At 42.0% G+C, this 20,803-nt stretch overlaps 1 protein-coding gene across 1 annotated transcript in view; it reads right to left on the reverse strand.

Annotated features, from left to right (window-relative positions):
* The window catches only part of LOC138747501 (collagen alpha-6(VI) chain-like), a 151,849-nt gene that overhangs the window by 92,785 nt on the left and 38,261 nt on the right, over window positions 1–20,803 (reverse strand). The window contains exons 8-13 of the mRNA XM_069906770.1: window positions 18,368–18,421; window positions 15,641–15,712; window positions 15,521–15,547; window positions 15,365–15,409; window positions 15,229–15,282; window positions 13,471–13,533 (exon numbers count right to left, since the gene is read on the reverse strand). Coding sequence (XP_069762871.1) covers window positions 13,471–13,533; window positions 15,229–15,282; window positions 15,365–15,409; window positions 15,521–15,547; window positions 15,641–15,712; window positions 18,368–18,421 — 315 coding nt within the window. The remainder of the gene's footprint in view (window positions 1–13,470; window positions 13,534–15,228; window positions 15,283–15,364; window positions 15,410–15,520; window positions 15,548–15,640; window positions 15,713–18,367; window positions 18,422–20,803) is intronic.

Genomic DNA, 20,803 nt, shown 5'->3' on the forward strand with positions numbered 1-20,803 from the left:
GATATAAATCATTCTTCAACATTAGCAGTGCCTGGTGTCCCTTTAGCTTTGGAAGGTTTTTTATGTCCCAACTATAGTAAAGCAAACAAGGCATTGACTGAAATAAATATTGAATCCGAGGGAAGGTATTCATCTTAATACAATTAACAGGTCTAATTAAAGTTAATGGAAGATCTTTCCATTTAATTAAATCTGCTTTAATCCACCTCAATATATGTACATAATTTAATTGATATAACGATTGATAATCATTGTCCACAAACACACCTAAGTATTTGATTTTATTCGTCCATCTTAATTTTGTAATATTTTAAAATTCAGAATAATCTTCTACTCCAATTGGTAAAATTTCAATTTTATCCCAATTAACTTTATATCCCGACAATTCTCCAAATTTCGATAAACACTCCTGTAACTGTTTCAATGATCTCTCAGGCTCTGTTCAATATATCAACACATCGTCTGCAAATAGATTAATTTTATATTCTTCATACTTAATCCTCATCCCTCTAATATCCTCATTTTGTCTAATAGCCTGTACTAATGGTTCTATAGTCAATGCAAATAGGGCTGATGACAATGGGCAGCCCTGATGAGTTGATCAAGTCAATTTAAAAGGTAAATACGTCTGTCCATTTGTCACCACCCAGCAATCAGATTCATATATAAAGCCTTAACCCAACCAATAAAGAAAGGGCCAAATTTAATTTCTCTAATACCTTAAATAAAATGTCCCATTCAACCCTATCAAAAGCTTTTTCAGCATCTAATGCAACTACTATAATGCATCTAATGATTAGGTTGCTGCCGATAAACATTGATCGAAGTAAGCAATCGAAGTATATTATCTAAGGCATTTCTATTTTTAATAAAACCTATTTGATCAATATGTATTAATTTAGGTAAATATTTACCAAGTCTGTTAGCCAATACTTTTGCCATAATTTTATAGTCTACATTCAATAAAGAAATAGGTCTATATAAAGACACCTGTAAAGGATCTCTGACTTTCTTTGGAATAACAGTTATTAAAGCACTCGAACACATTTCCGGTAACTTCTGATCTTCAGTAACTTTATTTAACACTTCCCCAAATATATTAGAAAATTCATCATAAAAAAGTTTATAAAATTCCACAGGAAACCCATCATTTCCTGGGGACTTACCATTAGGCATTACCTGAATAGCTTCCTTAATTTCAAAATCCATAAATGGAGATTCCAACTCCTGAATATCTTTCTCATCTAGTACCAGTAATGTTAATTTAGATAAATAAGAATCAATAGAACCATTCTCCTGTTTCCCCTCAGAAGTATATAATTTTTGATAAAATGAATAAAACTGGTCATTAATTTCCTGAGGCTTATAAGTTATTATTGAATTATTCTTAACAGCATTAATAGTCCGAGACACCTGTTCAGCTTTCAATTGTCAGGCAAGTACCTTGTGAGCCCTTTCTCCGAACTCATGATAACGTTGTTTAAATCTATTAATTAAGCGCTCAAACTGGTAAGTTTGTAAAGTATTATAGTGAAATTTTAGCTTCGTTAATAGGGATTTTTTTAAATCTTCTGTTATATCTTTCTGAAAGTCCTTCTCTAGTTCAGCAACTGATTTTCCAACTGTAAACTTTCCGCCATATATTGTTTCTTAACTTTCGTAGAAAAGGTAATAATCTATCCCCTCAAATAAGCTTTTAAAGCATCTCATACTATAAAATGACTCTTTACAGAATTAACATTTTCAGTCAAAAATAAAAAAAAAATTGCTCTTTAACAAAAGTAACCAACTCTGGTTTTTTCAATAACATTGCATTAAACCTCCATCTATATGTTGAATGTACTATCTCCGAACTTTCACAAGAGAAAATTAATAATGAATGATCTGATATAACTCTACTTTTATATTCAATTTGCAGTACCCTACCCTGAAGGTGTGCTGATACCAAAAATAAATCAATTCTGGAAAATGAATTCATGCCTTGAAGAATAAAAAGAAAAATCTTTCTCTGTAACTTTTTTCCAAATATCTATCAAATTTAAATCTTTCATTAATGCATTAAGTTGTATTGCCATCTTTGACTTCTTTATATCAGATATAAATCTGATAGAGGTCTGAGAAGAAAACAGTTTCCATGACGACCACCGAGAGCAGTTTTGATTCGTTGTTTAAAATACCAGGATAGACAAATGATTTATATCTAATAAAAGATCCAAAACACAATTAAAATCACCACCCACTAAAATATTCTCATTAGCCTGATTTAACAAGAAAAAAGCTTTGAAATAAACCACTCATTATCTGTAATGGGTACATATAAATTAAACAGTGTCCAAAACTATGCAAAAAATTTACAATTAACTCTTAAAACTCTACCAGCATTCCCTTCAGTAGATTCCAATTCAAATGGTAAGTTCATATGAATTAAAATCGTTATTCCTTTTGCTTTAGAATTAAAAGAAGAATAAAAAAATTGACCAACCTAATCTCTCTTCAATTTCAAATGTTCGTTCTCAGTCAAATGTGTTTCATGTAAAAAAGCAATATCAATTTTCATCTTTTTTTATATATGCCAATACTCTCTTTCTCTTTATTGGGTTATTTAACCCCTGAACATTAAAAGTTGCAAAATTCAATCTAGACATAATTTTAACTATTAGTAAATACACACACTAAAAAATTAAACTCTATAAAATAATGCTCCCCTTTATAATCCTTCAAAGATAAGAAAAAGGAGGAAAAAAACCCTCTTAAAAATAATCAAAACAAAAATTTAAAAAATACATGCAGAAAAAAACACACCCAAAGGCACTATTACCCTAAAAAACTGGGTGTGGGAAACCCACTGGTGGCAGGTGACTAACAAAGTTTTCAGTGTCATCCTATCCCTCCAGCTGGATACATATTTATTATATAGATAAACACATTCAAATATAGTCCATATCTTCAACCCCGTAACTCCACACCCAACAATTGCTCCGGATCTTCAATATCAAGAGGATTCTGTATTTCTTCTTTCTTTCCATTTTTTCCAATTCCACTGCCATTTCCATTTCTATTTAATCTTCTTTTAGGAGACAAAGGCGAAGAACAATAATTTCTTCTCAATTCCGGCAGAGAGTTTGCAAAAACTAAGGCATCATGATCATTTTCAAAATATTGAGATTGAAAGTTTCCATAAAAAACCTTCAAAATTGCAGTACCTGTATTGAATTCTCACCGTCTACGAATAACTTCCTGACTCAAATCAGCATAAAAGAACACTCTGCTATTTTGAACCATTAATGGAGATTGATTTTTGTCCTGCTTTTTGTACTCCCATATGTAAAATCATTTGTCTATCCTGGTATTTTAAACAACGAATCAAAACTGCTCTCGGTGGTCGTCATGGAAACTGTTTTCTTCTCAGACCTCTATCAGCCCTATCTAACTCCAAACCTTCAGTAAAAAAAAATATTTACCCAAAACCTCTGGGATCCAGCGTTTAAAGAATTTTATAGTATCTTCTGGAAGACCAACTATCTTCACATTATTTCTCCAACTCTGATTTTCCAAAGAATCAATCTTCTTCAATAAGTCTCTTTTTTGAATTCCCCAATGTATGAAAGATCATTCCACTTTTTCTATTTTTGCTCTATTACGCTCCACTTGACTTTGACACTCAGAAAAAGCTGTATCAATTTTCTTAAAATTTTCTTGTACAGTATCAAGAGATTTTATACATCTATTAATGTCACTTTTGACTATATTCTTATCTTGCTTCATATTTGACATTTCTTCACATAAAGTATGCATCTTCATTTTCACTGCCATAAATCCTTGATTCATTTGATCTGTTATTTGTTTAGACATATTATCCATCTGATAGGCAATCCCTTCCAGAACTGTAAATACTGGATCCATTCCAGATTCTGGTACCACTTTTTGAAATTTACCTTCATAGGTTGCTGGGTTCCCCCTGCTGGACGTATTCTGCAAAGGTAAGTAATTTATCTTCTGTCGGCGTAGATGCCTTGACAGTGAGGCTGCGGGTCTGGACACCTGACGCCGGCATCCCGACCACTTCGGGGTGCCGGCGCTCGAGCTCCCCTGCAGCCCACACCTTGTCAAGGAGCTCCCAGACTCGTGATGCTCCACGCAGGCCAGGCAAAGCCACAGGGCGCGTCGGAGCGTCTTCTGATGCTACTCCGTGCGTCCCCAGGCTGCCTGGCAAGATCACGGGGCCATGAGTCCCTCTGTCAACCATGTCGCCCGTGCGCACGGTTTCATGTGCGCGCGGATCGGCAGTGGCCGAACTCACCAGAGTGCTGGTGCCATCTTGCAGGAACAAGGTCGGCGTCGGTGTCAAGATCGGCTGAGCTGGGGTCTTCTGGGGCTTGGGAATTGTTGAAATCAACTTCGAGGATTCCACTGTACAGGTAGGCCTCAATTCTTCCGTACTTTTAAATAGCAATTTCTTTTGGAATTGAGCCTTAGATTTTTTTACATTAGTTGCCATAGTAATTTACTATTGTTTAAAAAATTAAAAATGTTATTTTTAACTAATTTTAAACAACTTAAAGTCAGGTGTTTAATGTTCCAGCTGGGAGAAGGTGGAATACATGTCTTGCCTTTACGCCATCTTGCCACACCCCCCACATTACACATATGTAATATTAATTTCCTATAATAAATTCTCCATTTTCAGATGAAACCCCCCCCCGCCCCTCCCAGTCCCTGTCCCCATGGGTGGCCTCTCTTACCTTTGGTGAACCCTCAGCTCCCCATAACCAGTAGGATAGAAGCAGGGGCGGCTGGCTCAATGCGGGAGCAATGGCCGTCTTCCTTATCCATAATCCATCACGTAGCTGGAACCACTCTGGCGCTGGCAGAGTGGCTCCAGCTGCGCAGGGTAGGAGATTATGGGTAACAAAGACGGTCATTGCTCCTGCATTGAGCCGTCACCACCATGAACTCCGGGTCGTGTCAGGAGTTAGATAGGGGGGACAGATGGATGGACGGATGGGGGTGGGGGCAACGGACAGATGGCCAGAGGTGGACGGACGGATGGCCAAAAGAGGGTGGGTGGTGACAGACGGCGTGGGCAAGATGCGAGGCATTTGCTTAAAGGAACTGAAATCAAAACGATTCTGAAATCCGGAAGATCCGCAGTCCTGATGATTCCGGATAAAAGGCCAGGCACCTGTAGCGTGATTCAACCCCCAGTCTGTCCACAGAACGGGAAGACCTGAGCTCCTGCTTCGATCCTTCAGTGAATATCCACCAGCATTCGGCAGATGCAGATCGAGTATCGTCTCAACCCACCTCCCCCCCACAAACTCCCACCCCCCCGCCAAAACCCTCACCACCCCTACCCACCCCTCCCACCTACCATCTCTCAGCGGACACAACAAAATCCACTTTCCTGGGTGATATGTTAATTGGCTGAAACAGGGGAAATGCTTAGCAAGCAAAGGCAATACTTGTGGAGCGAGAAACTGAAATAATTTTTGGAAATGAGGGGTTTTCACTAGCATTAAAGTAGTTTACAGCAGCCACATGATGGGAGTGTAACCTGCTGATGAATGAAAGCGAGCTGTTGATGTGATGTCTGTAATCGAGTGGAAAGAAGGAGATATTAAGTGACGAATGGGAAAGGCAAAACTGATGGTAACCAGGCAACGATGAAATATAAGATAGGTCAATAGGAATGGTGACTATTGGAGCAGAATTAGTTCCAGCACCAGGCACTTCAAAGGAAATGCGCTGATGATCTCAAGTCATTGAGGCCAGAAGTTTGGAATTATCTAAGACACCACACCCTTGCCTGTTGGCTTTCCACTAGCTTAGACATTTGTTGGAGATTTAACCATCTCAGTTCAGATGGAAGATCTTTCCCTAAAATGTAGACTCTTATTTACACACACGCTCCAAGGAATCTATGGAGCTGAGGATATCTGGCATCCTCTATTTTTATTTTAATGAGAGTTCCAGCAGTTACAATCCGCTGCTCTTGTTTTGGTGTTTCTGTGGAAGATTGTTGAATTGTGTGCCCTTCCAGTACTTTAAGCTATTCTCCAAGGGGATAAAACACAAACATAACTTCAGGCGCTGGGAGCCAAGTTTGTGCTTCGGATGTAATCAGTGATCCAGACTCAAACTGAACTCCAAGCTCACGATGGTTTTCACTATTTTAATTTTTTTTTGTTCAAATTTTCCATCAAACTCAGCCACATATTACTGAACATTATATTTGGAAAAGCAATTTTATATTAAATTTGGAGAAATTATTCATTAAGTAACAAGAAATAGAGTTAAGAGTGTTTCATGACGGCCTTTCATTCCTCTGCTACCATTTTACATGGCGACGACTAACCTTAGAACCACACAACCATTACAGTATGGAAACAGGCCATCTCGTCCCCTCTAGTCCGCACTGATGTAAGTGATCTCCTCTACCTGCATTTTGTCCATAACCCTCCAATCCCCTCATATCCATATACCTATCCAACCTTTGCTTTAATGACAAAATTGACCATGCTGCAACCACCTCTTCCAGAAGGTCATTCCACTCAGCCACCACTCTCTGAATGAAGAAGTTCCCTCTCAAGTTACTTCTAAACTTATGCTCCTACTCTTAATTCATGAATCTCACCTACCCTCAAGGGGAAGAGCCTATTCACATCTACTCTGTCTATCCCCCTCATAATTTTATATACCTCTATCAAATCCCCCCTCAACCTTCTATGCCCCAACGTATAAACACATCATCTACTCAATCTTTTTTTGTAATCTAGATTCTGAAATTTTCTCTGTACCCTTTCTACCTTATTGATATCCTTCCTATAATTTGGAGCCCAGAACTGCACACAGTATTCCAAACTTGGCCTCACCAATGCCTTGAATAGTCTCCACATCACCTCCCAGCTCCTATATTCTATACTTTGATTTATAAAGACCAGCATACCAAAAGCTTTCTTCACCACTCTATTGTCATGAGATTCCACTTTTTCCACTTTCAAAGAAAAATGAACCGTTATTCCAAGATCTACATTCCTCAATGCCCTCCCCTTCACTGCAGGTGTCCTATTTTGATTATTCTTCAGAAAATTATGCATTTCACACTTATCTACAGGAATGCCCTCACTTATCTACATTAAACTCCATCTGCCTTCTTTCTGCCCACTCTTCTAAGCCATCCAAATCCTTCTGCTATCTCTGAAAACTTTCTTCACTATTCTCAACTTCACCTTATCTCTGTACCATCCAAATATTTATTAATCCAGTTTACCACTCCGTCATCCAAATCATTAATGTAAATGACAAATAACATTAGGGTTATCGATACCATTCCCTGAGGCACACTGCTTCTTACCGGCCTCCATCCTGATAGACAGTTATCCACTATGACCCCCTGGCATCTCCCTTCCAGCCTCCGTTGAACCCATCTGACTATCGCAAAATTAATACCCAGTGCCTGAAACTTCCTTACCAACCTTCCATATGGAACCTTATCGAAGGCCTTACTGAAATCCTTATAGACAATATCCACTGCCCTACCCTCACCAAACTTTCTAGTCAATGCCTCAAAAAATTCAACTAGATTGTCAAACATGACCTTCCCCACACAAACCAATGTTGGGTGTCCCTGATCAGTCCCTGCCCCTCTAGATACTTATACATATTATCTCTATGAATACTTTCCATTAGTTTACCGACCACTGACATCAAACTTTCTGGCCGATAATTGCTGGACCTACACCTGAAGCCCTTTTTAAACAGAGGAACCATTTTTGCCACACGCCCATCCTCCTGCACCATGTCCTCCTCAAATGACTGTTGAAAAATCACTGTCAGAGCCTTCACTATTTCTTCCCTGAATTCCATCAAGGTCCTGGGGAAAATCCCCTTGGGACCCAGACACATCCACCTTTATATACCTCAGAAGTTCCAACATCCCCTCTTTCCTAATCCCTACGTTTTCGATAATTACCTCTTTTACCTCACTTATACTACACGAATCCGTATCCTTTTCCCGAGTGAATATCGATGAGAAGAACACATTCATTATCTCCCTCATCTCATTCGGCTCTGCACACATTTGTCTGCTCTGATTCTCCAGTTTTATCCTTCACTCTCCTTTTGCTATTTACATATTTGTAAAAACTCTTTTGATTTACTTTCATCCTGTTCGCAAGAGCTATCTCATACCTTATTTTCAATCCATATATTTTCCAAGCATCTCATCTATACCTTGTTTCTTGTATTTAATGTAGGCCTCCCTTTTATTTCGAACCAACTTTATAATCTCTCTTCAAAACCACGACTCTCTCGAACTTTTGGCTCTGACTTTTATCCTAACAGGAACATAAAGATTCTGCAGCCTCAAAATCTCATCTTTAAATGACTTCCAATTCTCCTCTATCTCTTTCCCATAAAAAAAAGCAGCTCAATCCACTCCTCGCAAATGCTTTCTCATTTCTTCAAATCTGGCTTTCCCCCACTCAAAAACCTTAATCTTCGGACCAGACCTATACATTTCCATAATTATATTGAAACTAATCGCATCATGATCACTGGATCTGAAGTGCTCCCCAACACCTGCCCTATCTCATTCCCCAACAGTAGTTCCAACACTGCCCCTTCTCTAGTCGGTACCTCAATGTATTGCTGCAAAAAACTATCCTGCACACATTTTACAAATTCTAATCCATCCAACCCTTTCACTGACTGCTTCTTCCAATCTATATTAGGAAAATTAAAATCCCCTATTAACATAACCCTGTGCTTATTACAAATCTCAGCTATTTCCTTCCACATTTGCTCTTCGAGTTCTCACTCCCCACTAGGTTGTCTATAATACACCCCTATAATTGTAACCTCACCTTTTCTATTTTTTAATTCCACCCACACCACCTCCCTTGACAAGCCCTCCAACCTATCTCACAACAGCCTGATGTAATATCTTCCCTGACAAGCAATGCCACCCCCCCCTTACCCCTCCAACTCTATCATACCAAAAGCAGTGAAATCCTGGAATATTTAGTTGCCAGTCAGATCCCTACTGCAACCAGGTCTCACTAAATGCCACCAGGTCATACTGCCAAGTGTCTATCCACACCTTCAACTCGTCCACCTTCCTTACAATACTCCTAGCATTTAAGTAAATGCATTTCAGAGATTTCCAACATCTTTCTCTCTGTTTGTTCCTAGCTTTACAGTCGACTCTGTTATTTCATTCCATAATCCCCCTCCATCACTGTACTGATCATTTTCCTTCTCGATCACCGTCTATCCACCCCCACATTTTGTCTACAAGCCTTCCCTTTTTGCTGACAAACCTTCTCTTTGATGTTCTCCTTTATATGGACCCCCTTCACCCAACCAATCTAGTTTAAAGACTACTTAGTAGCCCTAGCAAATGCCCCCGCCAGGATCCTGGTCCCTCTGGGATTCAGATGCAACCCGTCCATTTGGTACAGATCCCACCTCCCCCAAAATAGGTCCCAGTGATCCAGGAACTCGAATCCCTGCCCCCTACTCTACCCCTTCAGCCGTGCATTCATCCTTCACCTGATACTCTTCTTGCCCTCACTATCAAGTGGGACAAAAGTAATCCAGAGATTACTCCCTTCATAGTCCTTCTTTTTTGCTCCCTACCTAATTCCCTATATTCATTTTTTAGTACCACTTCATTCTTCCTCCCTATGTCGTTGGAACCAACATGTACCATGACCTCTGGCTCATTACCCTCCTCCTTAGGATGTCATGGACACGAGAAGTTACATCCTGGACCCTGGCACCAGGGAGGCAAACCATCATCCGGTTCTCCTTACTGCATCTACAGAATCCCCAATCTGTCCTCCTGACCATTGAATCCCCTATAACTACTGCCCTCCTCTTCCTTTCTTACCCTTTTGGGCTACAGAAGTTGAACTGTAGCCACTGATGCCTTCCCCAGCTTGGCTGTTCCCCCCCCCCCCACCATAGTACTCAAGGAGGAGTATCCATTGTTGAGGGTGACAGGCACAGGGGCTCTCTCTAGTATCTGTCCCTTCCCTTTCCCCCCTCCTAACCATAACCCTTTGATCCTCCTCCTGTGGTCCTTGTGAGACACCTGGCTATAACTCCTATCTATGATGGCCTTGCTCTCCCTGACCAATGTTTTGGGCTTGAGCCCTACTTTCCTGGATGAAGGGCTCAAGCTCGAAACATTGGTTATATATCTTTACAGCTCCCTGAGCTCCATCGAGGTGCAGCTCCAGTTCCCTATCACAGTCCCCGAGAAGCTGCAGCTCACCACACTTAGTGCAGACGTGGATGTCCTGGAGGCTAGAAGACTCCAGGACCTCCCACACCTGGCACTGAGAACAGCAAACTGCTCTCACACTCATTTCCTCTCACCCCCTCGCCTCAAAAGGAGGAAAAAAATAATTGAATAATTGAATCTGGATGCACTCGACCTCAGCTTCTGCTCGCTGAAGCCTCTCGAGCCAAAGCATCAATACTCCACTCCTTCGCTCTGCCACTCACTCACTGGGCCGCTCCTTTACCTTACCCTCTTTTTAACTGGCCCTCGACCAATTAACCCAAACACTCACTATGTTGCTATATCACTAGCCTACTCCAGGGGTCAACCACTGTGCCTGCAGGAAGATCACCGGAGGACAGACAACACCTAGCTGGCTGTCAATCAGTTGACTTGAATGGACCAAACCCCACCCAGTTGGCTGCTAATCATCCACCCGGGATATAAGCCACATCCAGCCCCTCTCAAGGTCAGTCACTCAGAAGCAGAGCAGAGCTAGCCACAGCAGAGACTTTAAGTTGAATAAAGCCCATTGTTCAGTTATTGAATCTTGTTTCTGCTTCCTGTCACTACAGTGCATTACATTCACTCCTTGCCCCTCCTCCTCCAAACACCGCTGAAACTCATTCAAACAAACTAGGCACGAGCCTATACATCTTAGTTTAAAATCAAAACACAATACGGAACAAATGTACTTTATGTAGCAAAGGTAAAGATACATAACCAATGTTTCGAACTTGAGCCCTTCATCCAGGAAAGTAGGGCTCAAGCCCAAAACATTGGTTATCCATCTTTATCTTTGCTACATAAAGTACACTGTTTGTCCAGCTGATGTCACAAGATCACAAGATAAAGGAACAGAAGTAGGCCATTTGGCCCATCTAGTCTGCTCTCATTTCTCCAGCATTGTGCTTTTACTTCAACCACAGTGTCTGCAGATTTTCATGCTTTACTCTCTATCTCTAAGTTACCTTCATATCCAAATACTGTAGTACCCTGCTAAGGTTATAGCTCAGGGTTATTGCTTGAAGAAAGAGGCTCACACCGGGAGAGTGCAGTCGACACTGGGCTTATTTGGCTCTCTGCTCCGTCTTTTATAGGCTGACTGCTGCGTCACTATAGGCAGGCCATGTGATCTGTGGGCCATGGATTGGTCATCTCGTGATCCACTGGCCTGGATTGGACCCCCTGCCATCCGCTGCCGGTGATTGGCTGGCTTGGTCTCTGCTGCTGCGGCCTATCGTCATGGTCGACGGCCATTTCTGCAGGCCACTACAATAAAATCAATTGATTTGGAATGTTCTTACCATCTGAGTCCTCAAACCCCTTCTGTCTAAAGAGTCCCAAAGATTCATTATTTTCCAGGTTGGAGAATATCTTCCCTCTGAATTTAAGCCTGTGATTTGTAGTTCTAGGCCTATCAGCTAGCATTCACGCCATAATTCCCACGACGTCCCAAAGATCTTTGAATGATCCAAGGCATTCCTCTAAACTTGAGAATGTGTTTGAATATTTGTTCAAAAATACCCTTGTATTGCAACTAAAAGCATATTTTAAAAAAATATTTTGTTAGCTTGCTTCAAGACACCCCAATTGGTTGCAGTTCATGCCAGTTGATGACCTTGATCTGTAGTGTAGATCATTGAATGACTGAAGTTTTATGATGCACCAATGGTCTCATTGTGTCCAGGCCAGATGAAGGCCTGCTTGGACAAATCCCAACCTCCTGCACCATATCTGTAACACTAGCTCTTCAAGTGCACATCCACTTACGGTTTAAACCCGCTAATGCTTCTTGGCTACAGGCAGTTTGTGCACACCCTTTACACCATCTGGATGAGAAAGGTTTTTGTCCTTCAAATGCTTCTCCCTACCTTTGTCCCCAGTTTGGTCCTTGCCGCTAACCCGATCTTTCTTCATGGAAAAAAATTTCCTGTTGTGGTAGTCTCTTTGTACATCTTCTACACAGCCTCTCCATTGCTTCTTTCCTGGTTTGAGGTGACCAGAACTATGTACAATATACCAGCACATAATATGACAAATTCCAGCATATTATGCAATATTATTTATTTTTACAGATGGTATTTACTGAACATTTTGCATCTGCAACACGCAATTTTGTGACTCGTTCATGACAATAAACCTGATTCTGATTCACAGCAGCAGTAACGGTGACAGTATCCCATTTGTCCTAAAAGATCAGTGAGTGTCAGATCCAAGTTCCTCCATCATTCTCAGATTACTGGGTTGCATTTTTCTCTACTGCACAAAACAAATGCAGCGACTTGATTTTATTGGATGTAGTTCGAATATGAAATCCCGAAATCTTATGAGCAAGTTTACTCATTTCAGGCAGATTCAAGTGTGAAGAATTAAACATCCACAGAGCGCAGAAAACAGGCGATTCGGCCCCTCAAGTCTGTGCCAACCACTATTTCGCAAGTCCTATTGACCTACTCCCAGTCCATAACCCTCCAGACCTCTCCCATCCATGTATTTAACCAATTTATTTATTCTTAAAACTCAAGATCGAGCCGACATTCACCACATCTGATGGCAGCTCGTTCCACCACTCTCTGAGTGAAGAACTTTCTCCCTAATGTTCCCCATAAACCTTTCCCCTTTCAGTTTAAAACTATGACCTCTCGTATTTATCTCCCCCAATCTAAGTGCAAAAAGTCTACTCACATCCACTCTGTCATAATCTTGTAAACCTCGAACAAATCTCCCCTCATTCTTCTTCACTCCAAGGAATAAAATCGTCACCTGTTTCATCTTTCCCTGTAACTCAACTCCTGACAACCCAGCAACATCCTAGTAAATCTTCCCTACACACTCTCAATCTTATTGATATCCTTCCTGTAGTTGGGTGACCAGAACTGCACAAATATTCCAAATTTGGCCTCACCAATGTCTTAAATAACTTCAACATAACATCCCAACTCCTGTACTCAATACTTTGACTTATAAAGGCTAAGATGCCAAAAGCTTTCTTTACAACCCTATTTACCTGAGACACCGCCTTCGGGGAATAATGTATCCCAGATCTCTCTGCTCCTCTGCACTCCTCAGTGCCCTACCATTTCTTGTTGAGGAAATTCTAGATACCAATGTATAACATGAAAAAGCATCTAATTCAGAGATTTGTTTTAACAAGAGATGGAAAATGTAGTTTTACTTACATGATCTCCACGTAAACCTGGACTTCCAACTTCACCAGGGTCTCCTTTTTGGCCTTTCCTGCCCTACAAATTATGAACTGCATGTTAAATCTCAGAGGAGTCCAGAAGAATTTGCTTGTAGCAATCATATATATATATAATTCTTACTCTAGGTTAGGTGTAATTAATTTATCAAAATCCTTGACTCTTTTACAGGGTCCAGGTGATTCACCAAAAAATTCAGTACAGTAAAAACTCTGGGGATTGGTAGCTGCCGGATAAGTTGTTCGAGACTCACCCTTACAAGGCTTAACTATACAATCCCCAGTACGTTTCAAACAGTGGGAGGAAACCGGAGTCCCCACCCTGGGGAAAACTCACAGAGAGATGTGTACAAACTCCTTACGAACAGTGTGGGATCAGAACCCCGGGCACGTTACTGCTGCTGTTAAGGCATTGCACTAACCACTTTGCCAACAGCGCCAAAAGGAGATTATTTATTTATTTATGTTCCCTGTTCTTTGGCTGCTTGCCTGAAATCCAGAGAATGGGAATTCTACTGTAATTATTATTCATAATATGTTCATCTGTCTTTAATAAACTCTCATCGCCAAGAAGCAATGGGAGGAAGATGGAGGTCAATCAACTGCTTGAAGGAAATCCTTATGAACTCACAATTCTTTCAGTGGCTGGAGCTTCCCTGTGTACAGTGGGCAGAATGGGCAACAATGTGCGTTTCAGACCTGTCTGTGCTTAAAGGCACAAGGCTACCGGTTTCACTCCTTAACATCAATTGTTATCAACCGTCAATTGCAAAGAATTTCAAGTGCCCCAAAACAGAGATGCCATCAATCAAAGCAAATAAACCCGCAAGTTATAAGTGTAATCTTAAACAAATGTTTTAAACCTTACATCACTATGACATACACATGAGATTACAACAGAAACTAGAAAATGAAGGAGATGCCAAGACATTGCAATGTGTGGCAGTGATTTCTGCAAGAAGCATTGAGCGACCATGCATGCCCAAATGTTCCAATGTCTGAGCATGTCTGAGTTCCAATCGGAATCGCTGGCAGCAAACCATTTAAGTTGCCATACATTAAAGTTATTCAGTGCATTGGACGTTGGTGTATTTACAAAGCTTATATCCGTTTAAAAAATATTTGTATTATTTTACTAAGTGGCATTAAGTTTTGTTTGATGAAAGCTTTTAAACTTGCAGTCAGGAATTGCAAGCACAATGGCTCTTAATTTCTTAGTTTGCCCAAAAGCAATGGGAACTTCCTTGAATTTATTTCTCCGAACAGTTTCGTAACTTTAAGTAAAAGCACAGAAATGCTGGGACAACTCAGCGTCTGTAAGGAGGAAAGGCGATGTAGCCAATGGTTTGGGCCTGAAGGCATCAAGGCTTATGCCTCGAAGAAGGCCTCAGGCCCAAAACATCGGTTACATATCTTTACTTCCTCTGGATGCTGCGAGACCTGCTGAGTTCCTCCAGCATTTCTGTGTTTTTACTACAATCTCAGCGCCTGCGGACTTTTTGTGTCCCCTTTATAACTTCCTATTATTTTTGTTAAAAATCGGATGTCTTCTCTCAATTCCACTTCCTGACATGTTTCTGCTTTCATACGCTGTGGCATGCAAATCAACGATCTCGAAATCTCAGAGCAGAGTGTAGAACTGTTCTTCAAGGGGAAATAAAAAGTATCTTGACAAATTGTAGAGAATAAGTACATGTGAATGGCATGCACTAATCTGAATATTAGATGACAGTACCAAATTTCCCGGATTTCCTTTGTCACCAGGAGAACCAGCAACTCCATAGTCTCCCTGCAGGAACATAAAATTCCATGAATGCATCATAAATCAAGAAATATCCTTTCAGTGTAAATCTGCGTCAGAAAATTATTACCTGTTCTCCAATTATTCCATTGATACCGTCGATTCCGTCAATACCCTGTTAAGAATAGTGGTCTTAAATTTAGAACTGTGGATGTAAACAAAAATTCTTCTTGATGAATAATTAAGTCACTAAATTCCAATTTGGAGCAAGCGTTCCAATAGTTACCTTCTCTCCAGGATAACCCAGATTCCCCTGAAAAACAAGGTCCCAAGAATTAAGCTGGAGACACTAAAGTTCATCGTGTTAAGATATGATGTATTGCTTCCAAAAAAGGGAGGTTCTTGCCTTGGGACCTCGGAAACCAGGACACCCTTCAAGCCCATGTGTTCCATTTGTACCTGTTGGTCCTCTTTCACCCTAAAAACAATTAAAAGTATCACTTGTGGGCAAAATACTGCTCAATTTGCAAAATGTCATGTAAAATTATATTTATCCCATTCCCAATGATTTTTTAATCCATCATTAAAATAATTCTCTCAATATTATTTCAGAATAATTTCAAACTATTTCTTTTTCAATCATTTTATTGGTTTTAATAAATGCAAAATACATAGGTACATTTAGTAATAATAAAAAAGTAAGTTAATATCAAGTTACAAGTATCAAGAAATGAGAAACAAGGTGTCAGGGACCGGTATCAGTGCTGCGACAGAGTCGAGAATTGGTGATGGTGGTGGGGAGGTGCCAGGGATCAGCGCCAGTGGTGGGGAGGTGTCGGGGATCAGCATCAGTGGTGGGGAGGTGTCGGGGAGCGGCACCAGTGGTGGGGAGTTGTCAGGGAGCGGTGCCAGTGGTGGGAAGGTGTCGGGGATCGGCGACAGCAGTGGCGAGGTGTCAAGGATCAGCGTCGGAGCTGGGGAGGTGTTGGGGATTGGCTTCGGAGGTGGGGAGGTGTCAGGGATCGGCGTCAGTACTGGGGTGGTGTTGGAGATTGGCATCAGTGCAAGGGAGATGTCGGGGATCGGCGCTGGTGGTGGGGAGGTGTCGGGGACCGGTGCTGGGGAGGTGTCAGGGATCAGTGACGGAGGTCGGGAAGTGTCAGGGATCGTCAACGGTGGAGGGGATGTGACAGGCAGCGGTGCGGGTGGTGGGGAGGTGTCGGGGATCAGTGTCAGTGCTTGGGAGGTGCCAGGGATTGGTGTTGGTGGTGGGGAGGTGTCGGGGATCGGCGACAGAGGTGGAGAGGTGTCAGGTATCAGTGCCAGTGGTGGGGAGGTGTCAGGGTCCAGTGCCGATGGTGGGGAGGTGTCGGGGATAGGCGCCGGTGGTGGGGAGGTTTTGGGGATTGGCGATGGTGGTGGGGAGATGTCGAGGACCGGCGTTGGTAGTGGGGAGGTAACAGACATAGGGAGGTGTCGGGGACCAGCGACGGTGGTGGGGAGGTGTTGGGGTCTGGCGACGGAGATGGGGAGGTGTTGGGGTCCGGCGATGGTGGTGGGAAGGTGTTGGGGTCCGGCGACGGAGATGGGGAGGTGTTGGGGATTGGCATTGATGGTGGGGAGGTGTTGGGGACCAGCAATGGTGGTGGGGAGGTGTTGGGGTCTGGCGACAGAGATGGGGAGGTGTTGGAGATTGGTATTGATGGTGGGGAGGTGTCGGGGACCGTCGACGGTGGTGGGGAGGTGTTGGGGTCCGTCGACAGCGGTGGGGAGGTGTTGGGGTCTGGCGACAGAGATGGGGAGGTGTTGGAGATTGGTATTGATGGTGGGGAGGTGTCGGGGACCGTCGACGGTGGTGGGGAGGTGTTGGGGTCCGGCGACGGAGATGGGGAGGTGTTGGGGTCCGGCGATGGTGGTGGGAAGGTGTTGGGGTCCGGCGACGGAGATGGGGAGGTGTTGGGGATTGGCATTGATGGTGGGGAGGTGTTGGGGACCAGCAATGGTGGTGGGGAGGTGTTGGGGTCCGGCGACGGAGATGGGGAGGTGTTGGGGATTGGCATTGATGGTGGGGAGGTGTTGGGGACTGTCGACGGCGGTGGGGAGGTGTCAGGGTCTGGCGACAGAGATGGGGAGGTGTTGGAGATTGGTATTGATGGTGGGGAGGTGTCGGGGACCGTCGACGGTGGTGGGAAGGTGTTGGGATCCGGCGACAGAGATGGGGAGGTGTTGGGGTCCGGCGACGGTGGTGGGGAGGTGTTGGGGACCAGCGATGGTGGTGGGGAGGTGTTGGGGTCCGGCGACGGTGGTGGGAAGGTGTTGGGATCCGGCGACAGAGATGGGGAGGTGTTGGAGATTGGTATTGATGGTGGGGAGGTGTCGGGGACCGTCGACGGTGGTGGGAAGGTGTTGGGGTCCGTCGACGGTGGTGGGGAGGTGTCGGGGATTGGCAACAGCCAATACAGGTATTCTACTGATGCTACTGAGCTGCTTAAAGCCATTTCTACATTATCGAAACATGCAGTCAACCAATATACGTCTGGCCCTGAGCCTTTCGGAGAATCGGAAACATGCCGTACACCAATTTTTGCCTCCATAAGGGCAATGATGTAATCATTGTTTCATCATAATTATTTGAATTTTTCATTCTCAAGTTGATTTATTTGTAAATGTACATCCTATTTTCAGCCAAAATTTCCATTTCATTAATAAATGCATTTTCCAACCAAGAAAATGAAGTTTAGCGATGATATTATTTTGGAAAGAGATCCTCATTTTTTTACATCATGTGGCAGTGATCTTTAGTAAGTCGTTTCAATTGTAACATTCTAGAGTATTGCTTGACAACAACTAAAAAGCAAGATTAAATATGCTGATTAAATATTAGTCAGGCTTAATTTAGAGTAAACACCTACAAATAGACTCTGGAGATACCTGGAGCTTTGTTTAAAAGTCTCAACCACATAGATGTTCATTACTTTTCGTGACATCCTTACATTGGGGCTGATCCTGTGTTTCTGCATGTCAAAGGTTCCAATTTAGACAATGCAGCAGAGCTCAGAACCAATTTACCAAAGGGGAACAGAATTAATTTGTTCTTCCATTTGCAAAAAAAAACATTAAAGTGTCAACTTACTGGTTCTCCATCTTCTCCAGGATATCCCATAAATCCCTTCACACCTTCCTTTCCCTGAAACAGATTTATCAAATGATAATAGGATTAGACAAATCAGATTGCTTAATGTTGGTGTGAATGGATGCATTTTCAAGCATGAGTCAGCGAATAGACTTTGAGTGGTAAACATGCTCCAAAAACAGGCCATAAATAAATTAGAATGCACATAACTGTCATACAGCACCTAATGGCCTGAAGACACTTGGGATTGTCTGATCCAGGCTCAGGCTTGGAGAGGAGACCACCTGGGAACACAGCGTGCTGTAGGTTTCTGTGAGGGGTACTGGACAAAGTGGCCTTCCAATGGACCAAAGTTAAAGAATTTCTTGTATGTTACATTCTGAATGTAATATTACATGACAATAATGGAACTTCTACCTTTAACTAATGTTTGAGTCCTATTAAAAGTTTGGGCATCCAGAACAGTGTCAGGCCCTTTTGGCCCATGAACCCGTACTGCCTAAATACCCCAATTAACCTACAGACCTTTTACGCTTTGAAGGGTGGGAGAAAACCGGAGCACCCGGAGAAAACAACGTACAAACTCCTTATAGATAACACCAGATTCGAGCCCGAGTCGCTGGCTTTGTGCCAACTGCCCTGTTACCAATGGCATCATTAGGGTTGATTGGTGTCACCCAGTATGGTAATTCGTGGTGTCAATACCACACCTCCCCTCCCCCACCCCATGGACCGAGTGTACAAGCGCACCAAGCGTAGAAGAGACAAATGTGTGTCCGGGGTGGGCGGTGGCGGAGCTGAGCAGGGCAGGGGTGGCTCTGACTGGAGCACTTTATAAGGTCCAAAAAGTAAATGAGCATCGAGTTTGAGCCTTGTCGGTACGTAGATACATGTAAGCTGGGTTTATGGAGAAAAGTTTCTGTTGTTAAAATTGTAGGGATCTTTTTTATAAAAGATATATAAAATCTCTGCCCAAACATTTTATAGACTGTCATTTTGGTGTCAACCCCCTCTAACGGTGTCACCCAGGGCAGTCCGCACCCCCTTCCCTCCCACTTAGTGATGCCACTGCCTGATTCAGCTGCAGAATCCTTGACAATCTTGAGCCAAAGGTCACCAAGGCAATATGGTGTCCAAAATTTTTTTTTAAAAATATCTCCTTTATTTGAAGTAAGGACGTGATTGGTAGGAGGTTTCAGGGAAATTATCAGCAGTGGTGAAATTAAACAAAAAAAAATCAGGAAACAGATGAGGACATTTCATTCGGAGAATTCGATCGCTCTCGACACAGTGTTGTTCGGTCAAATGAATGTGGCTGCAGGTCCTCAAACAGACTCTGCCATGCATTCCTTGATTAAGGGCACTTCTCTAATAACAGATTCACAGGGATGGCAGAGGAGGGCCACTTCAGTTCTGCGGAATGTTCCCTCCGCACCCCACAGATGGCTGTAATGCCAGGAAAGGCAGATCCCCATGCTCATCTTACCTTGCTCCCTTCTTTCCATATGATGGCAGAAACAAATTTTCATTGGGAATTGTATACTATTTTTCAGGGAATCCCACTGAAGTGGGCCAATGTATCTGTTGTTCACTGGTCTATGAGCAGTTACAAGCTATCCATGGTTGTCTAAACTTGATGAATACAATTGATACATTTCAACTTTTAAAAAAGGGATTTAAAAAAGTACCAAGCATACTTAAGGCTCAGTGTTAACTGCTCTCCTTTATCTATGATTAAGTTCACGCCAAACGAATGGAGACTCCTTGCAAAGGGGGCAAATTTGGATGGTTAATTTTTTTAAATTTTTTTTATTTTTCACACTATAAACCATACTGACCAAAATACATACAGACATTTTTCTCTTGAATATATACAGTGTCATTTTCTCCCCTTTCCCCCCTCCCTTCCCTCCCTCCCTGACCACCTTCCCATTTATTCAAAGTTCAATCTATAAAATACATTAAACCCGTTAAACAATGTCGTCACATAATAAAAATAAACAGAAATTTTTGTCTTTTACTTTTATATACTGAGTCAGTTCATTTCGTTGTCTTTCCTTCTGTCATTTTAGGTGGTGGAGGTTCATGGTAGGATTTCTCTATTGTATTTCATGTATGGTTCCCATATTTGTTCGAATATTGTGATATTATTTCTTAAATTATATGTTATTTTTTCTAATGGAATACATTTATTTATTTCTATGTACCATTGTTGTATTCTCAAGTTGTCTTCTAATTTCCAGGTTGACATAATACATTTTTTTGCTACAGCTCGGGCTATCATAATAAATCTTTTTTGTGCTCCATCCAAATTGAGTCCAAATTCTTTATTTCTTATATTACTTAGAAGGAAGATCTCTGGGTTTTTGGTATATTTCTTTTTGTGATTTTATTTAATATCTGGTTTAGATCTTCCCAAAATGTTTTCACTTTCTC

The sequence above is a fragment of the Narcine bancroftii genome, chromosome 1 (assembly GCF_036971445.1).
Source record: "Narcine bancroftii isolate sNarBan1 chromosome 1, sNarBan1.hap1, whole genome shotgun sequence".
Taxonomy (NCBI): Eukaryota; Metazoa; Chordata; class Chondrichthyes; order Torpediniformes; family Narcinidae; genus Narcine; species Narcine bancroftii.